At 41.7% G+C, this 23,637-nt stretch overlaps 1 protein-coding gene across 1 annotated transcript; it reads left to right on the top strand.

Annotated features, from left to right (window-relative positions):
* Positions 1-21,098: 21,098 nt before the first annotated feature.
* LOC139639619 (trichohyalin-like) lies at positions 21,099-23,021 on the top strand. The gene is made up of 3 exons (XM_071513757.1): positions 21,099-21,446; positions 21,690-22,722; positions 22,873-23,021. Exons 1-3 carry the CDS (start codon positions 21,099-21,101, stop codon positions 23,019-23,021), a joined length of 1,530 nt encoding a protein of 509 aa, XP_071369858.1.
* The last annotated feature ends 616 nt before the right edge of the window (positions 23,022-23,637 follow it).

Raw genomic sequence — 23,637 nt, 5'->3', positions numbered from 1 at the left:
CTTCCTCGCATCCGTGTGCACGTGACGTGTGCATGCATACATGACGTGTGCACATAAGTTTGCTCAAGTGCATCTCCATACACAAGTGAGGCTTAACTGGTTGAAATGTGAGTGTGTGTGTGTGTGTGCGTGCATGCACGTCAGCTTGAGCGTGTGTGTGTGTACATGTCTGTGTGTATGGGCACTCCAGACTGGAAATTTAATGTTAGTATGTTATGTTTGAATGATATCTCTAATATATTTGAATAAATGTCTCAAAATAGACTGCAAACTTTGAGGCCCTTTGTCTCAAAAACACAGTTTAGTAACAGACAAGACATAAAGGAGACATAAATGCCCCTCTTTCCAACATTGTATTAAACTCAAAATGTCTCCAGGGGTCAGTGTGACTGAAAATGATAGAGCAGGTCAAGGGCAGTACAGAGCACGTATTATACTAGGGTGTGAAAGCAAAGAGGCGGCCCGGCTTGGACTAGGTCTACCTAGTCTTGTTTTACATCGTAACTAATATCACTTACTGTTCTTCGACACTTGTGACAAAGGTTCTTAAACCTCTTAAAGTGCAATAGCTGTAAATACAATTTCAAGTGACTTGTGACATTGTAAACAACATTCTCTTTAAATGTAAACAAGTCCTGAGTTTAGCAGGCAAAGCACATGTACTTAAAAAAAAAGTTATTCGAATGATGGACATGTCCACTTCTTTCACTAAATCCTTCAAGTCCAAAGTTGTCACAGCAAAATGACACAAGCAAAAATGAAATGGGAATTAAGTGCAAACAGGGAAACTGCCGACAGACTTTAATGTGGCATTCAGCAACAATAGCATACTCATTATCTGCCACTGTCTTATCTTCGCTACATCACCGAGTACAAATCACCCAAGCATGCTTTTAACCTGCTGTGTTTTATGCTTAGATGTAGCCAAACTCAAAAGTTTCCTTAGTGTAGAGTTACACTTAGGGCATCAAACTAAGAAAAATAACTCTTCCTTCAGGGAAATAAGGTTCAGACAAGCTTTGAGTTGCAGTGTAGAAAGGTGAGCATGTCGACATGCTCTTGAGTGAGGCTGGCTCTCTTGTTGGAGGCAATGTTAACAGCTCTGGAGAATAGCCGTGCAGAGGGAGTTGAGGTAGCTGGAATGCACAAGACAGTGGATTTTCTGTCTTTGGGAGAGGCTGTTCTATAAAGAACATCCGCACTTCATTACTGATCAGTTGGTATTGAGCATCCTACATCACTGTCACTGTCGCGTCCAGAAGTGAAACCTAGGTTCCATGAATGGTATCTATAGATACCATTCTTCTATAAAGAATGGTCTTTTGTGCACTTGCTCACTGCAATGGAACCTCACATAAATAGGCTAGTTTAATCACCATCAAGATCTTTACACATCTTGGACACACCTGGGACATAGGTGTCACAGCCCAGGCTCAATGGACTTGACAAAAAGGGAGACCACACATGTTTCAAAGTAATACAACAAAATATTTATTGTAACTTAAATACCTAAATTATCCAAAATGAGAATAAGGGTGTAAGTCTGTAACATCAGTAGTGAATGCATTGTAGGGATGAGTGTAAAGTATGGTGTGGGGGGTTTGTATGGCGAAGGAAAAGAACCAAAAAGGGAGCATAAGCTCAAACCATCCAGAAGGGTGGAGAGGAGAGAGAGAATGAGGGAGAGAGAGCAGCCCTCTTAAATAACCTGGGATCCACCCATCCCAGGTGTCCCACATCAGCATCAAGGACACTCCCAACTCTGCCTGTCAATCACCTGTAACAGAAGCACAACTATGCACCTATGCACTCTATACACTGCCTCATAGCACTGCCTCGTAGCACCTATGTCCTGTTGGACCAGAACTTAGCTTTATGGCACTTACTCTCGTTGTTCTCTCCTGACTAGAACCTTGCTTGTGTTGTATGAAAATCTCATGTGTAAGTCGCTTTGGATAAAAGCATCTGCCAAATGTGAAATTGTAAATTGTAACTTGTAACCAGGAAGCACGCAACAGAGTGGGAGGGCTGTCACATAGGCCTATTTGTAAAAAATCAAGAACGAAATGCTTTTAGATCACTTTCTATCTAAAAATCAGCAGAAAGCAGTTCAAAGGTCATATATATTTCATGACATGATGTAATAAACAGCTGAAGCTAGTGTGTTTTCCATGAGAAGCCTAGCTTTATCAACAGTACAGAGGCAAGCAACTGTGGAGAACATGTTTCTCAAAAATTGATCAGATCTACTTCTCTCAGTTGCCAATCAGCCTTGGGCTTTTTACACGGGAGGCGTCAGCCGCATGCGGACTCACACCGCCTCTCTGTGGCACTCCACCACGCCTCATGAAGGCAAAAAATAGCTGGTGCTCCACGTGTGGTAACCATAGAAACGGCCGCAACGCACAGCTGTGTAGTCTACAAGATGCTGCTATAATGACAGCTAGATAGCTAACGTTTTCATATGTTTACATAGCCATATATAACTACAGAATTGTAATGTACATACCTGATACACCCACTCTTGCAGTGACACTTTGGGTCTCATTAATGTCCCAGTAGCTGCTTAGAAAGCAGTCATTAAGTTTTGGGAAATCACATGTATGCGCGATGTGAGCACGAACGCAACTTTTTCACGAGAGTGAGCCCGCATCCCACTCCGCCTGCCAACTGGCCCGATACTCTGCATCTCCCTGCGCACCTCTCATTGAAAATGAACGAGGACCAGGCAATTGTCGCTCCGCGTGCAAAAGGCCCTCGAGACGGAGGCGCAACATGGGCACAACCAAGCGTAAAAAAATTGAGGAGGGGGGTGGGTCCGGGATGGCCATAACAAACACAGGAAAAACTGTCACGGGTAGGTGTGGTGAGGACCCAAACGCAGGACAGCGATGCAGGTGGTGATCAAAAATCCCCAGACTGGGAGTTTAATGCACAAATAGCAGGTGACACAGGAAACCAAAAAACAAGCGCTCTACACAAACTGACACCAGTAACAGAACATAATACAGAACAATGAACCGACAAAGACTGACTGGGGAAACAAGACTAATATACACATGGGGTGATTACAAATGAGGTACAGGTGTGTGGGAGCAGGAGCTGGGGGAGAGAGGGAGCCACACCCACACTACACACTGACAGACAAACCAGGAGGCAGAGACACAAGGGAGGCAGGGAACACAGAAAGAAACACACAGGCAGGTCATGGCCGAACCATGACAAAAACACTGATTTTAACAGTTTATCTTTGTCTTTATTATATGGAGTTAATTTATCGTCATTATTCTATATTATTGGGGGGGGTCTTATTGGCCTGTTTGTGATATTGGAGGGGTCGTGACCCCCCGTAAATTACACCCTTGGTGTAATACATATGCAAAATTTTATCCTTGCTAAGGTATGCAGTCAACTACTCTTTCCACAAGTTGCCGTTCAAAAGACAGTCAGTACTCATAAATCTTGTCCCTCCTGCATAAGTTATGCAATGTGATTGATCGTTAAGACTAAAGACCGTCAGTACAAATTTGATTGTTGGAGAATGGTAACGGATTAGCACTCATAATTTCAAACTCGGCTTGAGAGGTACCAGAGTGGTTCTCCCATTAACTCATATATTTTCTTATTTAATGCATAAATTGCCAATGTGAGTTTGTGTATGCCTGAGCAAGGCTTGATAGCTCATGTAGTTTTCATTTGAATATTAATTGAATAAAAAATAAAAGATATTTTCCAGAACTTGTTGTCTTTACAGGCAAACATTACATGAAAGCTTATTTGTTACATTTTCATTTTATTTATAGAGCGGCTCACCATGCAAGACCCTACCAGGGCCATGTCTCAATTTTGGGATTCCATTCTCCACATTAAAAAAATCTCAGTTGGTTTGCTTCACCCTGAAAGTTGTATAAATTTGATTTATAATCCACTCTTAATCCAGATTTTGCACTCATTCAGGGACTGCAGTGCCAGATCTTGCACTTTATTCTGTACAGTAAGGGCGCTTTCACACCTATAGTCCGTTTGCTTTGGTCTGAATCAGTGGATGAGTTGCTACTTTGTTGCATTTTTCATTAGGTGCGGTTAGTGTTCACACGGTCCTGTGTTAAGCGAACCAACATTCGTAAACAAATGACACGCGGTCCTACATGCCGTTCATCTATTGGACAGAACATTTCAGAGAGAAAATCACTTCCTGTCAATCACATTGTCACGGACAACAACGGAGCAACAGCAGCGTATTGCGACTGCGATAGTAGCTTTGATTGAGAGAATGATAACGTCACCTGATGTTAGCTGAGCAGCTGCTAGCTCAGTAATCAGCTGGTTAGCACTTCTAGCAGACAATGTTGTGGAACAAGCAAAGGCTTACCAGATATTTCCAATACATACAATACCGGTATAATCCATACTGCCTTTTATGATCGCTGTTACAGTAACGTAAATTCACTGATTATGTCCTATTTCTCCACCGGCACTTTCACTTTCTCCGTATTTGTTGTTGCTATGGGAAACTGCCAGCATCAACGGATGTCAACATCCGTTTTCAACCCACAATGCACTGTATTTTGGTTTGCTTCCTATATTAGGTCCTAGATTAAGTCCGATTACGTTCTCACCTAAAGCGAACCGAACCGTGGTTCACTTGGAAACGGGCCGAGTCCCGACTTTTCAGGAGGACCATGGTTCGCTTGTTTGGTCCGCACCAGAGTTCGAATGCGTGTTCTCACCTCTCCAAACGAACCGGACTTACGGAGTAAACGCACCATGGTTCGATTAAAACGGACCAAACAGGGTAGGTGTGAAAGCCCCCTAAAACTGACCTCTGGCATCAGAAGCTCCAGTTTCCTAAAATGTGGGTTGAGTGCAGTTGCAACGAACAACATGTTTGGATTGTCATATGTAACTTATGTATAATGATATATGTTTAAATTATATTTTTAGCACAATAAAAATTAACATGTAGCTCAGTCAAATTATTTCGTTTTGATCCTTCTCCCTTGCTTCTCACACACATAAGAGTGCCCTGTGTAGCTCTGTAATTCTGCTTTTATGTTTATTGGAAGTAAGGACACTACCAGCTTCAATTTGGCAAAATTGTCAACTCATGTTTTGACACTGTATCCCCAAAATAAATGCAATCTTCCTTAACACAATATACGCACATATTTGATACAAGAATAGCCATTTGTACATAGATATGCATTATCAGGCATCTTTGCCGTTGAGTGTAGTTAGGCTATTCTTTTGATGTTTAATTTACTGTTAGTTAGGGAGAAATGTCTTTCATGACTTACCCATGCTTCGGTCGGAGGCGATGGCTCCAGGATGCTTACGTTTCAGATGTTCGTGCATCGCACTAGTGCTGCCGTGGACGGCCATTTTGATCTTGCACAGAGTACATTGTACTACTGTGCTACTGTACTACTCTACTGTTTGTTTTTTGTTGAAGCACTCCCGTACTTTTGAAAATGTTGTTCTGGACTTTTTAGACTCCTTGCTGCATTCCGCCATGTACCATTGTTGTATTCTCACGTGTTCAGTTCAATTCAATGCACTGAAGCATTACAACACTAATGTTAGATACCAAAGGTAATAACGTTACCAAACGTTAAAGTTTATAGGGCAATGGAAGAGGTGGATGTATATAAATTAATGGCAGAGAGTGGGGCTTGGTGTGTGTGGGAGCAATGCTCGGCTAGTGCAACACGTTTGTCGTTAAATTACCTATTCCACTTTATCGGTTAAATTGCCTAAATCACCAACGTCACATACCACAGGTAATAACGTTATCTACCGTTAAGGTTTGCAGGACAGCAGAAGACGTGGATGTCTGTAAATTGATGGCAAAGAGTGTGGCTCTGTGTGAGATCCAATATGGTATTATCAGTGTATGGGACTGAATGCATTTAGCCCGTAGGCGGGAGGCCAGCTGTCAGTTGAAGACGCCCTCTAGAGGCCATCTCACGATGCGACACGTTGCGATGCCCTCTGCTGCACTGTGGGAAAAACAAGGAACACGAAGAAAGGTACTTTCAAAGGTATTGTCTTATTCTGTCAAATACAAAACAGAAAAACACTTCTCTTGTCATTTGGTCTTCAACTTAAATGCAACCAAGAGCTGTAGGTTCAGCTGAGTGGTACAATTGTGCATTTTGTAGATTATGCTATTCTGGTTTCTTAAACTATGGGTTTGGGCTAGGTTGAAAACATAAAAAGCCCTGTACCTATAGGGATCTTTTAAATCAGCATTATCTGCATTGTATTTAATTGATGTAATAATACAATGTAGATATTTTAAATAATCTTTTTATTAGGGCTGACACCTTCTGGTTGGTTGGTCGATTGGTTGGTCGATATGCTCTTGTCCGACCAAATTCTCATTGGTCGGACAATCGCTGGTGTTACTTTCATAAGGAGAAAAGCGCTTCTTAATCCATTATTTTCGGGGGCGGGAGGGACATATGCAGACCTGATGTATTTTATTTTATTTATTTTATTTTTATGTATTTTAACGAGACGCGGCCAACGCGTAGTTGCACAGCTGGCAGACCGACTGAGTGTGCACAGCACAACCAGAGGCACCGGTAAACCCCCAGCTGAGGAGGAGGAACATGTATCAAAACAACTGACAAGGAGAAGGAGATTGCTATGCTGCTGTGCGGAGATGAGGAAGATCTGGTTTCCACAGAATCAGGTGGGAGATTCTGCAGCACAGAAGAGATGAAAGACTATCTTCAGGACAGAACCAAAGTTGACTCTGGACCATTGGGGTGGTGGAAAAAAACACAAGACACATACCCGAGACTGGCCCGAGTAGCAAAACGTCTACTCTGTACCCCTGCGACCTCCACGCCTTCTGAGTGCATTTTTTCCAAGGCAGGATTTAGGCCGCGGCCACACTGATCCGTCAGAAAATTGATAGAATTACTAACGGATAGATTTCTGTCCATTGGGCTGTTTTGGAACGTCAACACTGTTTTTAAAAAAACGCCTCTGATTTGCGGTGACGAATCCGTCAAGAAAAAGTTAAACTGGGTTGAACTTTCTGTCCCTCAAAACGGACGGAAATCTGACGGAGACGGACGTGTCATCAGCACTGCCCGGACAACGGACAGCTGTCATTGAAAATGAATTGAAATGAACGGAGACGGACAGACACAACGGATCAGCGTGGCCGCGGCCTTATTGTCAACAAATTGAGAAGTCTCGATCGACGAGATGTCTCCTTCCAAAGAACGTGGACTTGCTAGTGTTTCTATCACACAACTCTAAAAACTGGGGTCTGTGGACGCTGTGACCGTCTGTGAATAGCCTATATGCAAAAGCCAGCTATAATAGGCTAAGTAGCATCTCGGCATTTGTTTCTATGCCGTATTTTATGTTTTCTATCAGGTCTACCACACCACTATGTTTGTTTTTATGTTGGCTTAAGTTTTCTTTATATGTATTTATTTATTTTTTATTGGGGATAAGGCCTTAGCCGCCATGCAGCCACTTGCCGATTGTGCACCTTATTTAGTGTTTTAATTCCTTGTTTTGCATATTATTTCGTTTTGGAGACTATAATGCCCTTTTGGAATTGTGCACATTAATTACGTTTTGAGATTTGAGGTATGCGGTATTGGAATTGTGCACTTTCTTTTTGGAGACCCGCTATGCCTTGTCTGAATTAGGCACTTTATTTCGTTTTGGAGATTTTTTAAAATGTTTAATAACCTGTAGTACTGTTATGTTGTTCCACTAAATTATGCTCAGCCTTTACACCAGTTTTGAGCTTATTGGTGATTAAAAATCAATACGGCTGAGCCCGTTTCTGTTATAGTATTTTTATGTAGCCTAAATTGTTCTCACCGTGAGCTGGTTTGTTTATGTTCATTTTAAAAATGGACTTGCCTTTTTGTATTTAAGAGTAAAAGCTTTAAGTTAATAGGCTATTTTGTGTTTTTGAGATCACACCCATAGGCATAGCTCTATATTCGGAAATCATACAGTGCGGGCTGGAACAATAGTGATGGGTCCTGTTTATTCCTATTATTATTATCATAAAATAAGACAAAAACAATTATCTTAAAATTATTTTGTATATTCCTCAATAGTTATTGTGCTGGGATCACCAGTTGATATAGTTCTATTTTTGGAAATCATATGAATATGGGCAGGTGCACGTTGGTCGGCTCTGAGTCTGTTATCATTTCAGTATAAAATAATTAGGTTAAAAATAATTTAATACGCTGCAAATAGCTTTTTATGTGTATTTATAGTGCACTCAGTGCACTGTGGCCGATTTAGTTAATCTAGAGATAACGTGCCGGTTTTTTTTTCCCCCATCGACTAATCGATTGGTTGAAGAGTAGGTAGAATTCGACCCAGATTTTCTTTGGTTGACTACAGCCCTACTTTTTATACCATGTGAGAAAACGCCAGACTCTGGGCTCCTTTGAAACAGGTCAAAAGATTTTCTTGTAACGTTAGTCAGTTGTAGTCGTAGTTGCAGCAACCAATTAGTAGGCTATTATTATTATTATAATTAGTGGTATTAATAGTATTCAAATGAGACCAGTTATACAGGTTTTAGTAGTCGTAGTAGTAGTACCAGTTCTATTATTATTATTAGTAGTAGTAGTAGCAGCAGCAGTGGTAGTACTAGAAGTAATAGTAGTAGCAGTATTGATGTGTAACTGGGTAATTCAGTATTGTGTCATTCAGTGGAAAATCTTTAGGGAATCAATGGGAATTATTGTTAGTTTTCTGAGTGTATAACGTGTATATATAACCACACCATACTGTGTTTGGCCAAACAATATTCATTATTATTAATTATATAAACACTAACAGTGTTATTTGTAGCTAACTACATCCATGCTACAAATGGCCCAGGAACTTCTTGTTCAGGATGCAGTTCTACCAAGAACTACCAATTTCAAAGGATAGGAATATACAGTAATGGTAATAATTAGTCAGATTATCAAATGAAGTTGAAATGCTAATGTATTAACTGTGTGTTTGTAACTGCAGAGAGAGGACATCGGATCATCAACGCCCACCATACAGCATACGTGCACACTAGGGTTTAATATTTTTCCCGAAAATTAGACATTTTCTATCCTGGGAACAGAAGCACACTATCCCGGGAATCCCGGGAAATGGACTTGTTTTTAAGGTATTTTTAAGGTAACTTCAGCTACAGTCAAAATGCATTGGTCATATTTCAAGCAACACTAATGCAACAAGGAGAAGTATGCATAAACCTATGGGTTCCAAACCTGACCGCTTTAGTGTATTATTTGATGGTATTAATAATTATTAAGATAAAAGAACGCCATTTATGTTAATTAACATTAGATATGAACATAGTATAAACTTTGCATGCAGCTTGAACTTCGCTATAGCTGCGAGGAATATGAAATGTGAAGTTCATTGCCTGTGATCTGTCTGCTGAGAAGAACAGCCTCATGGAAGTGATATTTGACAGTAAACAAACAAAATTCGTTAAAGCAAGTAACTTGTACTCATCAATATTAAGAGAAAAGCCTGCATGACACTTCACCAAGTTTTGTAACTTCTCCGCCAGCTTGTCTTTTTCTTCATTAGCGAAAGTGCTCACTTTGTGTGAGATTTCAGATGGATTCTTAAGGAGATTATGGCTGTCTTTCTTCAGTGCTGCTCTGAGATAGGCGCATTTCGCATATGTGTTCGCATAAAATATGTTTTAAGAAAGTAAACTGTAGGCCTACATATTTAGCACAACCGTTAGCACAGCTGGCTTTCCCGGCATAGCGTTATTTGAATATTCGGGGGTTGTGTACTTGCGCGAGTAAACACAAATGATCCCGCGGTCAAACTCACGCGAGTAATGCAAAGCGAAGATTCGCTTCGCGTTTGGTGTGAGAGACTGCAAGAGACTTTTGCCAGGCTGACAGAGAGACACGAGGTGCAAGAGCACACATATCAGATCTTGTTGGAGAAGTTGGAATATGAGAGACAGCGCAGCGTGCAAGAGACCGCTGACCTCAAGCTCACCATCAAGGAGCAACATGACACCATCATGGAGCTCCAGACTGAGAACGCCGCTCTGAAAAAATCTCAAGAGGCGGCTGCGGCCTACAAGAAGAGAGCCAAAGAGATGATGGCTGAGCGCAAGAGGACCATTGAGGAGCAGTCTGCTACCATCAAGACGCTCCACAGTGTGATCACCACTCTCCAGGCAGAAACACCAAGACCTGGACCGACAGATCTGAAACAGAGGAAGAGGGAGGAGAGACAAATGGCGCTTTTCCACTGCATGGTGCTGGCTCGACTCGACTCGACTCGCCTTTTTTGGTTTTCCACTGGCCAAGTACCAGGTACCAGGTACCATATTACCTAGTACCTGGTACTTTTTTTCGTAGCACCTCCGTCGAGGTTTCTCCGTTGAGGTGATACCAAAAGGTGACGTGAAAACACTGCAGACCACTGATTGGTCAGAGAATCGTCATCGCGACACGGGACGTATATGCTAACGTTAGCTACCAGGCTAGCTTACCCTCTTGCGTCGCCTTGAGCAGCCAGATAGCAGTCTGCTGTCTCGCTGCCTTCAACCTCTTCTGAAATTAAATCTGTTTCCTTGCTGTGACTAACAGCCACATACCGAGAATCAAGAACACCATCGCTTCAATATCCTCCATTGTAGCTGTGTGTCGCGTTTCATGCAGCGTCGCTATGACGACCAGTTTGGGGGGTGGGGCACACTGAGGGGGTACTATCTGCAGTGGAAAACCAAAGTGGTACTACCAAAAGCGAGTCGAGGCGAGGCGAGGCGAGTTGAGCCGGTACTATGCAGTGGAAAAGCGGCAAAAGAGAGGAAAGGAAGAGGGAGGAGAGTGAACAAAAGGAGAAAAGCAAGAGACAGATGGAAAGATGCAAGAGACAGGAGGATGAGGAGAGCATTGCCAGCAAATCAGATCCAGAGGGCATGGGTGGAAGTCAGAAAGGCCGTCAACACCAAAACACTGAGAAAGTGGAAAAGGCCCTGAACCCTGAGCCCGAGAGGAAGCTGACACTCCAGGAACAAGACTAGGTCAAAACCTAGTATATGGCTGGACTGTGTATGAGTGTGCCACGTGCCACGGCCGACCAATGGTGTAACTAACTCCGCTGTAGACTGTTAATATACAGAATAATTGCAGTCCAGCCAAAAAAAGGATTAGAGACAGAGGAAGATGTGGATAGGGCCTCCTCCTCACATTAAGAAGGCACTGGAGGAGAAGCTGAAGGATCAGCAGCGAAAGGAAGAACAGGAGCAGCTGGAACTCAAGAAGAAATTGGAGGAAGAGCAGACAAGAGAGCTGGAGGAGAAAAGAAAGATTGAGGAGCAGCAAGCGAGAGAGGACATGCTGGCGGAGAAGGAGAAAAACGAAGGAAGAGGGGCCCTCCCCAAATCTCCCCCACACTGAGTGTGTAAACTTAATATATAATGTAATGTTGTAATCTATATATTATATATTATTTTATCATTGATATAATTAAAATCATATTTTTATATTTGGTCTGTTCTGACTGTGTGAAATTTGGTAATATAAACATATTCTGATTAGATTACTTATTTTTGATAATCCAGTGGATTATAGTAACTAATTACTAATATTGCCATGTCACTTGTATTCAGTACTGACTATATTTCAAAGTAATCTACCCCAACCTTGTGGCAAATAAGGCAAATTTTCACCTATTTTCACTAGTGTTGAAAAAAAAAAATCTTTATCTCAAAAAATATAAATGGTACAAGTATAGTTTATAGTGTTAAATTTATGTTTTCCCAGCATGTTAAAGGATAAGGCTGGTGTTTTTTTAATGCATTTCTTACCGTCAACAAATCCCATAACAAAATCAGCAATGATTTTGTTTTGTCAACAAGTCCCAGCAGCCATAGAACTCCATTGTATATAAAAAAAATAAACTATAAAAAAAAACACGTCAAAGAGCCATGCCGTTGCTCTGGCAGCATATTTCATCATCACGATGCATTGGGCCAGCCGACTTTTTCCTCAAACAACTTAATAAGCCAACCGTAAACACGTTTGCAATCGCAGGAAAGTAGTTCCATAGCACCGAAATCAGTTCCTGGCTTAATGAAGAATTTGTTCCCATTTGAATTTGATTTGGTAATAACTACAACAGCTTCACATTTCGTGGTAACAGTTAGCGATTTTTAAAATTGAAACTATGTCTTTGTGAGCTGTATTTAAAGGTGTTTAGCTTACAATTGGAGCCAATGACTTCCGGTTTGAAGACTAAAAAGGGAACGTGGGAAGTTGGAAAGTAATGGGAGTAGAGCAAACCGTAAGTCAAATGAAATCTTTTACTGAACACTTTTCTTATTTAACCATGACCAAACAATTTCCCTAAACCAGGTTGTTTTAGTTACCTAACCGTAACCCTAACCAAACTTGTTTTACTTGCCTAAATTTAACCATTAACCAACCTTTGGGACATATTTAAATTCGTTGCGGGGAATGTAATTCAGTTCATGGTGGCGAAACGTTATTTTCCCATATTACGTGTCCATAGAACGAAAATCGTCGTTTCAGAGTTTGTGTTCATTTCAAGTATTTGTGTGAGATCATGTTGCTCCGTTCACACATACAGCGTTTTTTCCCTAACTGCCAACACCCTTTTCTCATTAAAAGTGAAGGAAAGCGGTCACAAGGCGCATAAAAGGCGGCCGCTCCCGTAAAGCGCTGCAGCCGGCATGTTTTTTCAGCAGAGCGGTGCGCTTTCAAAAGCTGAAAGGTGTTCGACTTTTCATAAAAGCGCCGGGTGATGTGAACCACTTTTTTCTCAGCCAACCAATCACTATGACGGAGAGGCTGGCCGTTTCCTATAACAGCAACAAATATGGAGAAAATCAATGTGCCGGTGGAGAAATTGGTCGTTGTAATAAGTGAATTTCCGTTACCGCAACAAGGCACAAAAAGTATGGGATTATACTGGACGTGTATTGGGAATATCTAGTAGGAGTGGGCGATACTGCAAAATTTGGTTTCGATCCGATACCAAGTAATACAGGGCCAGAATCGCTGATATCGATACCGATACTGATACGTTTTATTATTAAAAGCGGCTTAAGAACTTTCATATAGGAGAGAGCAGTGTGTCATGATTTATGAGGTGAATGCATCATCAATAGGCTAAATCTGAATACATTTTCATGACCACTAAATGATTTGCCAAAGGTTAGCAATCATTGTAAGGTGAGTGGTAGAATTTCTACCTGCCACCTGTGAGATCCGGGTTTGATTCCCAACTGAAGCATGTATGAAGCCAGTTTTTTTTTTTTTGCTTTCCACTGTTAATTACTTTATCACATGCATGCAGCGCATGCGTGCGTGACGTGTATGTTCGTTGTTTGGGTGCACACGACACCACAACAGCAGTGGAGAAGCAAAGAGTGCATGCATGCATTAAGATGTGTTCACCACAACGGAACATTGTTTGCACAGACAGTTCTACTCTTTCATGAAATGGGTACAACGTAGAAGAGATAAACTGAAACTGGTATCGATCCTATTGACGCTAGAATCGATCTTCAAAAACGAGACGTAGTATCTGTAGTTTCGATCTAGTGTCACCTGACTTGACGTCTGCCAATGATATTCGTTCAAATAGGAAGTAAACAAACGGATCAGAGGAATTGACTACTGAAGCTCAGAAGCTGCTGTCAGGTAAGGTGTTTAATTTCATATTCATTCATATTCAAATTCATATTTCTTTCTAATAGTAATACTTAATGCTTTGCTACATCTTTGATGCAGTCAATATTGGCAACCAATGCTAAACTAAATGCACTGTCATCACATTCCCACTGAGCAAAAGACGTGATTTCAACTGTGCGTCTATGCTTTAGCTCTCATATAGCCCAGGATCATTACGGCTATGTATAGACCTATTTTAGACCAAGCAGTGAATACATTATTACAATGAATAAACATCTGTAAATAACAAAAATATACACCAGAGAAGTCCTGTAGACTAGCCTACAAGATAATTATCTCAGCACAAGAAGTAATTTCAACTTTGCGTCTATGCGTAGCTCTCATATAGCCTAATTTTGTCTATGTATAGACATCTAATAAACTCTCACTTTTCAACCCCATTTAAACTTCATTTAGCCTAGATGGCTATGGGCCATTTAGACATGTTTTAAACATCTAATCAACGTAAAATTGCTCAGTGGGTTTATACTTCAAATTGTCTCCTATTCCTGTCTGGTGTAGCATGTTCCTACGCTCTTTGGTTGTAGTAGTGGACTTAAACTTTGGACATGTTTAGATAAACAAGACAAAACCCAAGACAGTAGGCTAAGTGTATCTTCACTTGGCCTATAATTGACCAGACTAGACAGAGATTGAAGTGGAAGAGTTAACATTTATTACATAAGTCTACATCATCTGCAGATCACCTAATAGTTAGTCATGTCAATATCATATGATGTGGTGCTCTCTTTAGGTGACCCGGAACCTCTGTTGTGGTTGAGCAGAGAACTCTAACCTTTGGTGGCGTATTGTCATTTGTACTTGGACATTGAGCGTGTGCTTCCTCATCTAATGCATTGTAATGGGAAACAAAATGGGATGGGGTGGGGGGGTTGGATGGAGAGAGAAATATGTGATGACTGTATGGATTGTAGTAGTAATGCTTCCAAAGTTATAGTTTGTTTACAACACTCCTAATCTGTTTCCCCAGGTAACCCCAGATGCTCAGCCCTGCTATCAGAGATCTTCTGGACCTGACCTGACCCATCTATGATTGTTGATGCCTTGATATTGTTCATATTTTTTTCCAAAACACATTTGAATGAAATGCTTTTGCTTATAATAATACGCAGAAATTGCTGAAGCCTAATAAAATAGCCTGATGCAGAACTGACCTACCCATCCTAGTCCCTGCTTTTAATGCTGAAACAATGAACGTGCTTTGTTTTTTATGATTCATCTTAAAATGGATTCTTAGCATTTATACACACAAATTAGAGATGCACCGATTGCAATTTTCTTGGCCGATTCTGATTTTTTAAAAGTCTGACCTGCCAATTCCGATTTTCTTTCTTTGTAAGAACTGTAATTGACAGCATACACAAACATTTTTGTAACTTTTCTTTAATGGAAAATTAAAATTAAATTGTATGTTCATAATAAAACATTGACTATTAATAACTTACATTTTCTCCAAAACTGCACCAGGTTACAGGACCTTCTCTCACTCAAACAAATCTCAAAATAAAAAAGTGCTCCAGGTTACTGGACAGAGCTTTTTTGAACAAATAAAATCCAAATGAAAATGAATTGCAGTATATCCCACTTTATCTAACATGTTTTACTTTCCCAAGAGCAAACAGGTGCAACAGATCTATATAACAACATCAAAAGGTTATCCATGGAGCCCAGTGGTGTGGTGAAAAAAATGACTTTTTGTTTTGACTCAGCTAAGATCGGGAGGTAGCTCGTTTCATCCACACAGTAAGCAGGCTGACCAATATCATGCATGTGATAAACTGAAGCTTGAAAAGTAAAATCTACACAATTATATCATATCACCGTGACAGCCGTCTTCTGTTAGGCGGAGAGAGAGACACACAGAGTATGGTGGTTTCGGCGCGTCAGCCGACGCTTCTCGGAGTTTCACGGGTGCACGGTGCCGGCCAGTGCCAACAGCTGGGCGCCGATTTCTTCCCGGTGATCTGTCCGACATTTCGGCGGGCGTCCCGACGTCAGTGCATCACCATATTTTTCCCATTTGCATCCAGACATGCTAGCTAAGGTATATACATGTTTGTTTGTTAGCTTAGTTTGTTTGTTTAGCTTATTGTTACTGCTATGTTTAAATTTTGGGGTCCTATTTAAGCCGTACGCGATTGGTTGATATTTTCAATGACGTTAAACACTACAATCTGATTAGATCGTCAGCTAGAGCTATCCCGCGATTTGCCTGAGCAGACTGACAATTAAAATATAAGTTTATGAAAATATATGAGCAAACCAGAGCTGCCAACAAATGTTATTAGACTTTAGAGAATTACTTGATATCATACATAAAAAATGGTTTACTCTTATCGATGGAGATCGATCAACAACACGAAAAACGCGTTCGGCCCACCGTCTAGTTGCCCAGATAAGGGTATAAAACAGGGATAATCACTCACAGATATACTTATGTTTTGAGGCCTATACTCTACAGATAATCAATAATATAAAGGTGTGAAATATTGATGACTCTTTATGTTACTATTAAAGGGCAACTTCGCCGATTTTCAACCAGCTTTGTATCATTACAATGTCGGTAGTAAATGCAAATGAACAATGTTTAACTTCCCTCCATGTTGCCTGCAGCCAGAGCCCCCGGGGGCTTTTGGAGCTCGGCCTTAGACTACAAACTACGTTTCTGCATTTTCTGTAGTGGTGCCTTCAAGGACGGTAAAATGTGGGTCTCCCAAAACACTCCCGTCCCATGCTACGCTAGCGATAGGGAAAAGCAGACACTAACATATCATACTACTAAATACTTTAAAATATCAGTATATTTGGAAGAAAACTAGTTTCATGATACGAGGCCGAATATCGCCTGTTGAATCAGACACAACAGAGTCTGGAAGAGGAAGCGACCACCGGAGCGACGTTTCAGCTAAGCTAAACTAAGCTGCTAAATTTCTCCGTGATTCATCCAGAAAATCTGAATCTAACACAAAAAAAACAACTAGCTATTAATGTCGGAGCAGAGATGTGGCGCCACTATTATGAGGCCGAATATAGTGCTGTGGAATCAGACAAAACAGAGTGTGGAGGAGAGGGCGACCATGGGAGCTGTGACAGCGTCAGCCGAGAGAGACGCTCTGCACCGGGGGCTGAACACCTGTGAACGCCCGGTGCTGATTGTCAGGGGGACAGACAGAAAACTCCGCGCTGTAACAAACTTCACGGTGCTTTGGTGAACCTGACTTTGTTTTCTGACAGAATATTATATCGGACTTTGCCGACTCTGAATACAGAACAACAGCGAACAGCGACTGTGTTAACTTTACCTGTAACGTTAATTTGCGGCTACATCCAGCAGCACCGTTCAGCACTCGGTGAGTTGATCCACAGAACATAACTGACTCCAGCGCGCTGGTTTGTTTTATGATCCTTTGAAAACGGGTGCGATTTATCCAGACTCGATGAGGAAAAACGTTTTGTGAATGAAAATAAGCCTCAGTAAAGGGATATAACGCTGCTTTCTCTCTGCTAACTTTGTCTTTGGTGCTACACTGACCGTGAACGCACCGTCAGAGTCAGTGACGCGCGCAATGTGTGGGGCTCATAGTAATATTAGGCAGAATTTTGGACACCCCCACCATAATGTTCTTTATTTTTATATGTTCTTTATTTTTATTTCTTTAACCCTCTAGACCCCAGTAGAATTCTAGAATGCTGCTGCAGTTCACTGGGAATTCTCACTTAAATCAGCATTTTCTTGCTCATTCCAAACAAACAGCTATATCTCAAAAATAAAAAGAAATTGACAATCACCAGTTTTTCCATTTAAAAAAACACAACTTTCCCTTTAATTTGGTACCAAATACATGGCAAGGCGATTCAGGGCGTGTCCTTACTGAAGTGTCAACATTCACAGTATGACAACAAAACAGATCCTTCCTATCTTGGCTAACGATAAGCTTTCAAAATACATACAAAACCTCCAGCGCCTCAGCCCACACAGTAATAAGATCAGACAGTAATAGTCGCCAAACAAATATGGATAAAAGTCGCCAAACTTATATGGATAAAAGTCGCCGCAACCCGGCCAGTCCTCCTACCGACTCTTCGGCGCTCCGCCTCCCGGAAAACAGCGTCCGTCTACGGCGGTGAGAGCCAGGTAGGTCCCGCTGTTTAGTGAAGGTGATCTTGTGTCTTGTTTTATCGAGCAAGAGCAAACGATTTCGATCAAAAGACTTCAACTCACAATGTCTTCGTAACTTTCCACTACATACGGCGGGTCAGGTTCTGTCTCACAGCACAATCTGACAGCTTCCAGAAGGTTTTAAAAGTGTAATGCTTAACCGGCGAAGCCATTTTTAGATCTACCGGTAGAGGACGACTAAACCCGGGGAAAATCAAACGTCTCAGTGTCACCAGATAAATTTTCCGGTTCCGGTTCGTCGATGACAACTTGAAGTATATATAAAACAAAGCTGATAACTTGATTTTCAGTTTTTGGTACATTTTAAACGATTTAAAAATGACGGGCGCTCTTGGGCGCTATAGTGAAATATAGAACGGGCGCTCTCGGGCGCTATGGGGTCTAGAGGGTTAAGTAATTATATAAGTGATTTCAGCAAATTGTTTATCATATTCCCTTATAAGGTCTGTTGAAAACAACTGAATTGCACGCAGGCACGCGGGGGCAGCCCTGGGGCCTTTTTGGAGAGGTCCTTGTCATGTGCGTAGTTAATTGACCGATAGCCACAGGTGTGGAGAGATGCAGTTGACTGTGTGTTGTAATCCGCGTTGACCCGGGAGGAATAAACGTTTTAAAAACATACGCGCGCTTGGACATTGATTTATCCAAGTGTGTTACAAATGCATTCTGGTTGTTGTAGGATTCCCCCTTAACAGCGATATGGGGAATCTACAGCCGTTTTCTCAGTTTTCTCTGGTCATAGGGCTCCAATTTCAAAAATAATTGCACATTTCTACTACATGGGTGACCTAGTTTTAATAAATCATCATATTCACAGCAGTGAAATAGGTCTTTAAGCAATATTACACGAGAGGGTGTGCTTTACCGTCATTATTGGCACGACAGTGATGCGGTCAGGACTGAGGCACTTGCGCCGAGGCCCGTAAGCATCACTGAAGTGAGAATTATACAACAGTTACCAACAAAATAAAAGATATAATCAAAATGTATTCTAATTCGCTCTCAAAATAAAAAACATTTTGCTAGTGTTATCTCCGTTTGCCTGGAAATACATGGGGTCTGACTAATAACTGGAAAACAATCTGTCACGTCAGTAGATTCCTATGTAATGGAACATAATTTACTACTCCAACAAGTAGGCCGACCCTTAGCAATGACCTAGCAACAGAGACGATTTCTAGTCCCTGTTGAGTCAGCCAGCCAACTTGAGCTAATGCTTTCGAGAGATCGCGGGATTTCCCGAACTGAATAAATACCACACATATAAACACAAAACTGCCTTGCTAGCTCAATCTTGTTGTAACTAAGATATCTGCTGAAAAAAATAATTTTTCCATGGACAGATTTAGCTACTATGGCCGTGAACTTCACATGTATTTTTAAGCTAGTAGCGCCGTGTCACCGACTCACCGGCACAGCTGATGGAGGATGCAGAGCGTCTAGTAACATCAAGGCTGAACAGAGTTAGCGTAGCGTTATATTTAAATATATTGTATGATAATATGGCGGAGTAATATTTAGTGATGAGCACGGCTAGGTGTGCTGTCATGCTGATTTGATCACGTTCTAAATGTCTAGTTGACCAATCAGATTGCTTGGTCGGAACTACCTGTTGTATAATACAGAATAAATAACAAATGGCCAAACTCTGTCACTGAGATCAGAATATATATTCAACTCATATCATTCGCTGGAACCCTTTCCTCACTCTTTAGCTCCATGTGCCTCTAAAATTGCACCAAGAAACCACAGCTAGTATCTTAGACAGGTTGCAGATGATAGAGATAATTATTTTCCATCAACACCAATGATTGCTGTTCTAAAGAAAAACACTATGCTATATTTAAATAGTGCAAATATTTTTATTGCTATGGCTGTGCTCTGGTAGAGAGATGATTTTGGAGTAATCCATTAATGTTCTGTTGGGAAGATAATCAAACAATGTCTGGTTTAAATCATAATATACAGCATTGGTAAGCAGTCAATAGCAGTTGTATTGGCTGGAGTTCCACCATGCAGCGCTGGTGTTTATGACATCAGAATGGGTCACCTGGCATAAAATTCACACACAGTTTGAACCACAGGCATTTTGGAACCATTCTGGATTTTGGAAAGGTAAGCTCTACTCTAATACTTGATATGTTGTTTGGACTTTAGTTAGGTATTTTCACTGTTTTATTCTGTCAAATACACAATAGGAAAATACTTCACCTGTCATTTGGTGTTCAACTTAAGAGTCTGAGATGGAGCACTGTTAAATGCAACCAAGAGATGTAGGTTCAACTGAGGGGTACAATTGTGCATTTTGTAGATTATGCTATTCTCAACCTATGGGTTTGGACCCAAAATGTAGTACAAGCTTAGTTTTTCTGGGTCCTCATGGTAAGAGTAGGCTACAAATATCTTTTAATTTCTTGTTTGGGACCAGGCTGAAAACACAAAAATCCTTGTTATGTACCTATAGGGATCTTTTAAATCAGCATTATCTGCAGTGTATTTGATTAATGTCATATTACAATGTACATATTTTAAACAAACTTTTTATAGCATGTTCTTTGTATTCATATTAGTAGCAGCAACCAATTAGTATTATTATTATTATTAGTAATAGTATTAATAGTATTCAAATGAGACCAGTTATACAGGTTTTAGTAGTTGTAGTAGTACCAGTTCTATTATTATTATTATTATTCGTACTATGATGGGAATTATTGTTAGTTTTCTGAGTGTCTTGTAATGTGTGAGGTATAACCACACCATACTGTGTTTGGCCAATCAATATTAAAATTATATAAACACTAACAGAGTGCTATTTGTAGCTAACTGCACCCATACTACAAATGGCCCAGGAACTTCTTGTTCAGGATGCACAGTTCTACCAAGAGTATTGATTATGGAAACACAGTTCAGTTCAGTTTGGTTAACCCAAGTGAAAGAGTTTGCTTTCTTATGCTTATTTCAAAGGATGGGGATATACTATGAATGGTAATAATTAGTCAGATTATCAAATGATGTTGAAATGCTAATGTTTTACTTGTGTGTTTGTAACTGCAGAGAGAGCACATCGGACCATATCAACACCCACCATACAGCATACGTGCACACAAATACATACAGGGAGCAGTAACGAAGTGTTACTTGCAGGTAACTGCACCCATAGCCACATGGCTATACTGCAGACTATGGACAAACTGTCAGCCTGGCAAGAGACGTTTACCAGGCTGACAGAGAGAGACGAGCTGCGAGAGCACACAAATCAGATCTTGTTGGAGAGGTTGGAATATGAGAGACAGCGCAGCGTGCAAGAGACCGCTGACCTCAAGCTCACCATCAAGGAGCAACGTGACACCATCATGGAGCTCCAGAATGAGAACGCCGCTCTGAAAAAATCTCAAGAGGCGGCTGCGGCCTACAAGAAGAGAGCCAAAGAGATGATGGCTGAGCGCAAGAGGACCATTGAGGAGCAGTCCGCTACCATCAAGACGCTCCACAGTGTGATCACCACTCTCCAGGCAGAAACACCAAGACCTGGACCGACAGACCTGAAACAGAGGAAGAGGGAGGAGCGAAAGAGAAAGGAGAGAGAACGAGAGGAGAGGGAGAGGGAGGAAAGAGAGAGAGAAGCGATGGAAAGGGAGGAGAAAGAAAGAGAGGAGAGAAAGAGGGAGGAGAGGAAGAGAAAGGCGAGAGAGAGAAAGGAGAAGAAGGAAGAACAGGAGAAGCTGGAGCTCGCTAAAAAACTGGAGGAAGAGCAGAGAGAGCTGGAGGAGAAGAGGGAGATTGAGGAGCAGCAAGCAAGAGAGGCCATGCTGGCAGAGAAGGAGAGAGAGGGAAAGGGAAAGGAGGAGAGAGAAAGGGAGGAGAAGAAGATGGAGAGAAAGAGAAAGGCAAGAGAGAGGAAGGAGCTTGCTAAGAAACTGGAGGAAGAGCAGAGAGAGCTGGAGGAGAAGAGGGAGATTGAGGAGCAGCAAGCAAGAGAGGCCATGCTGGCAGAGAAGGAGAGAGAGGGAAAGGGAAAGGAGGAGAGAGAAAGGGAGGAGAAGAAGATGGAGAGAAAGAGAAAGGCAAGAGAGAGGAAGGAGCTTGCTAAGAAACTGGAGGAAGAGCAGAGAGAGCTGGAGGAGAAGAGGGAGATTGAGGAGCAGCAAGCAAGAGAGGCCATGCTGGCAGAGAAAGAGAGAGAGGGAAAGGGAAAGGAGGAGAGAGAAAGGAAGGAGAAGAAGATGGAGAGAAAGAGAAAGGCAAGAGAGAGGAAGGAGCTTGCTAAGACACTGGAGGAAGAGCAGAGAGAGCTGGAGGAGAAGAGGAAGATTGAGGAGCAGCAAGCGAGAGAGGCCATGCTGGCGGAGGAGAGAGAGGGAAAGGAAAAGGAGGAGAGAGAAAGGGAGGAGAAGAAGATGGAGAGAAAGAGAAAGGCAAGAGAGAGGAAGGAGCTTGCTAAGAAACTGGAGGACGAGCGGAGAGAGCTGGAGGAGAAGAGGAAGATTGAGGAGCAGCAAGCGAGAGAGGCCATGCTGGCAGAGAAGATAAGAGAAGGGAAGGAAAGGGAGGAGAGAGAAAGGGAGGAGAGAGAGAGGAAGGAGAGGGCGAAGCCGGAGACAGAAGGTGAGAAGAGACTGAGGGAAGAGCAGAGGGAGAGGGAACAAAGAGCTCTTGAGGATCAAGAGATTAAAAGGCAAGGCTACCTCGCAAGAATCAAGAGGTGGAACTTCAAGAGGAAGGCGGAGACCAACAAGGAAGATCTTCAGTGGACTTACGTCATGGAGAATTTCAAATGCGATTGTGGCGGTAAGTCAGTTTACTTATTTTACAATATATTTCATAGAAGTACACTATGTCAGTGCTGTCTGCTGTAGATACATGGCTGTTTATCTTTTTAACTTGTATGCAAAGATTCTAAGATGTGACTTAACCTCTTGTTCTTTTTGGTTTTTTTAGACACACTTTGCGATCGCCAAGTCGATACAGTGCGCAAAGCGCTGGAGGAGAGGGAGGAACTGCTGAAAAGAGAAGAGAAGAGGCAGAGGAAAGAGAACGAGTGGAGAGCAAAAATTATGGAGAAGGCACAGAAGAGGGTGAACTCATAAGGGAAAGGGAGAGAAATAGACCAGTTAACCCCATCCCTTTACTCAGAAGCTAGCCCTGTGTTCGTATCTGGGACCAGATACGAATATACGACACACTACATCAGTGTGTACTGCATACTGTATTACTCAAGTGATGATTCGGTGTACTAGTACCAGCAGACCGCTCAGATTGCAGTATTTGAACAGTACATCACATGACCCTTGTGGACTTAGCAGGAGGTCACCTCCAAGTCTGGGAGTCTTGGAGCGGGGACACTGAGACTGGACTATACACTCATTTAACGTCACACTTCATATTTACAGTATGAATACTACAAACATAAGGCAGGTTCCTGCCACGGCGCCATTTTGTGCCACAGAACCATTTCGCTCTGCCACAGTACACCTCCACCCATTGGTGCGATTTCTGCCACCTGAAACCTGTGGATGATAAACCAACTTCCCTGCTGTGGACTTCTTCAACACCGCTCAGCAACAGACTTCATCTTCAGCCACATCAGGACTGCTTCCCTAGATTATGCTATTCTCAAACTATGGGTTTGGACCCAAAATGTAGTACAAGCTTAGTTTTTCTGGGTCCTCATGGTAAGAGTAGGCTACAAATATCTTTTAATTT

Source organism: Centroberyx affinis, unplaced genomic scaffold, assembly GCF_046629955.1.
Source record: "Centroberyx affinis isolate AG114_WGS23_722 - 3 ecotype Tasmania unplaced genomic scaffold, CSIRO-AGI_Caff_v1 ptg007484l_1, whole genome shotgun sequence".
Lineage (NCBI taxonomy): Eukaryota > Metazoa > Chordata > Actinopteri > Beryciformes > Berycidae > Centroberyx > Centroberyx affinis.
The sequence above is the reverse complement of the archived record's forward strand: the minus strand, read 5'-3'. Positions and strand labels throughout refer to the sequence as shown.

Bases quoted from the DNA above. Each gene is read 5' to 3' on its own strand.
- LOC139639619 (XM_071513757.1), top strand. From the start codon at position 21,099: ATGGCTATACTGCAGACTATGGACAAACTGTCAGCCTGGCAAGAGACG. The intron at 21,447-21,689 runs GCAGAAACACCA...GAGGAAGAGCAG, and splicing joins GTGTGATCACCACTCTCCAG to AGAGAGCTGGAGGAGAAGAG. The intron at 22,723-22,872 runs GTAAGTCAGTTT...TGGTTTTTTTAG, and splicing joins TTTCAAATGCGATTGTGGCG to ACACACTTTGCGATCGCCAA.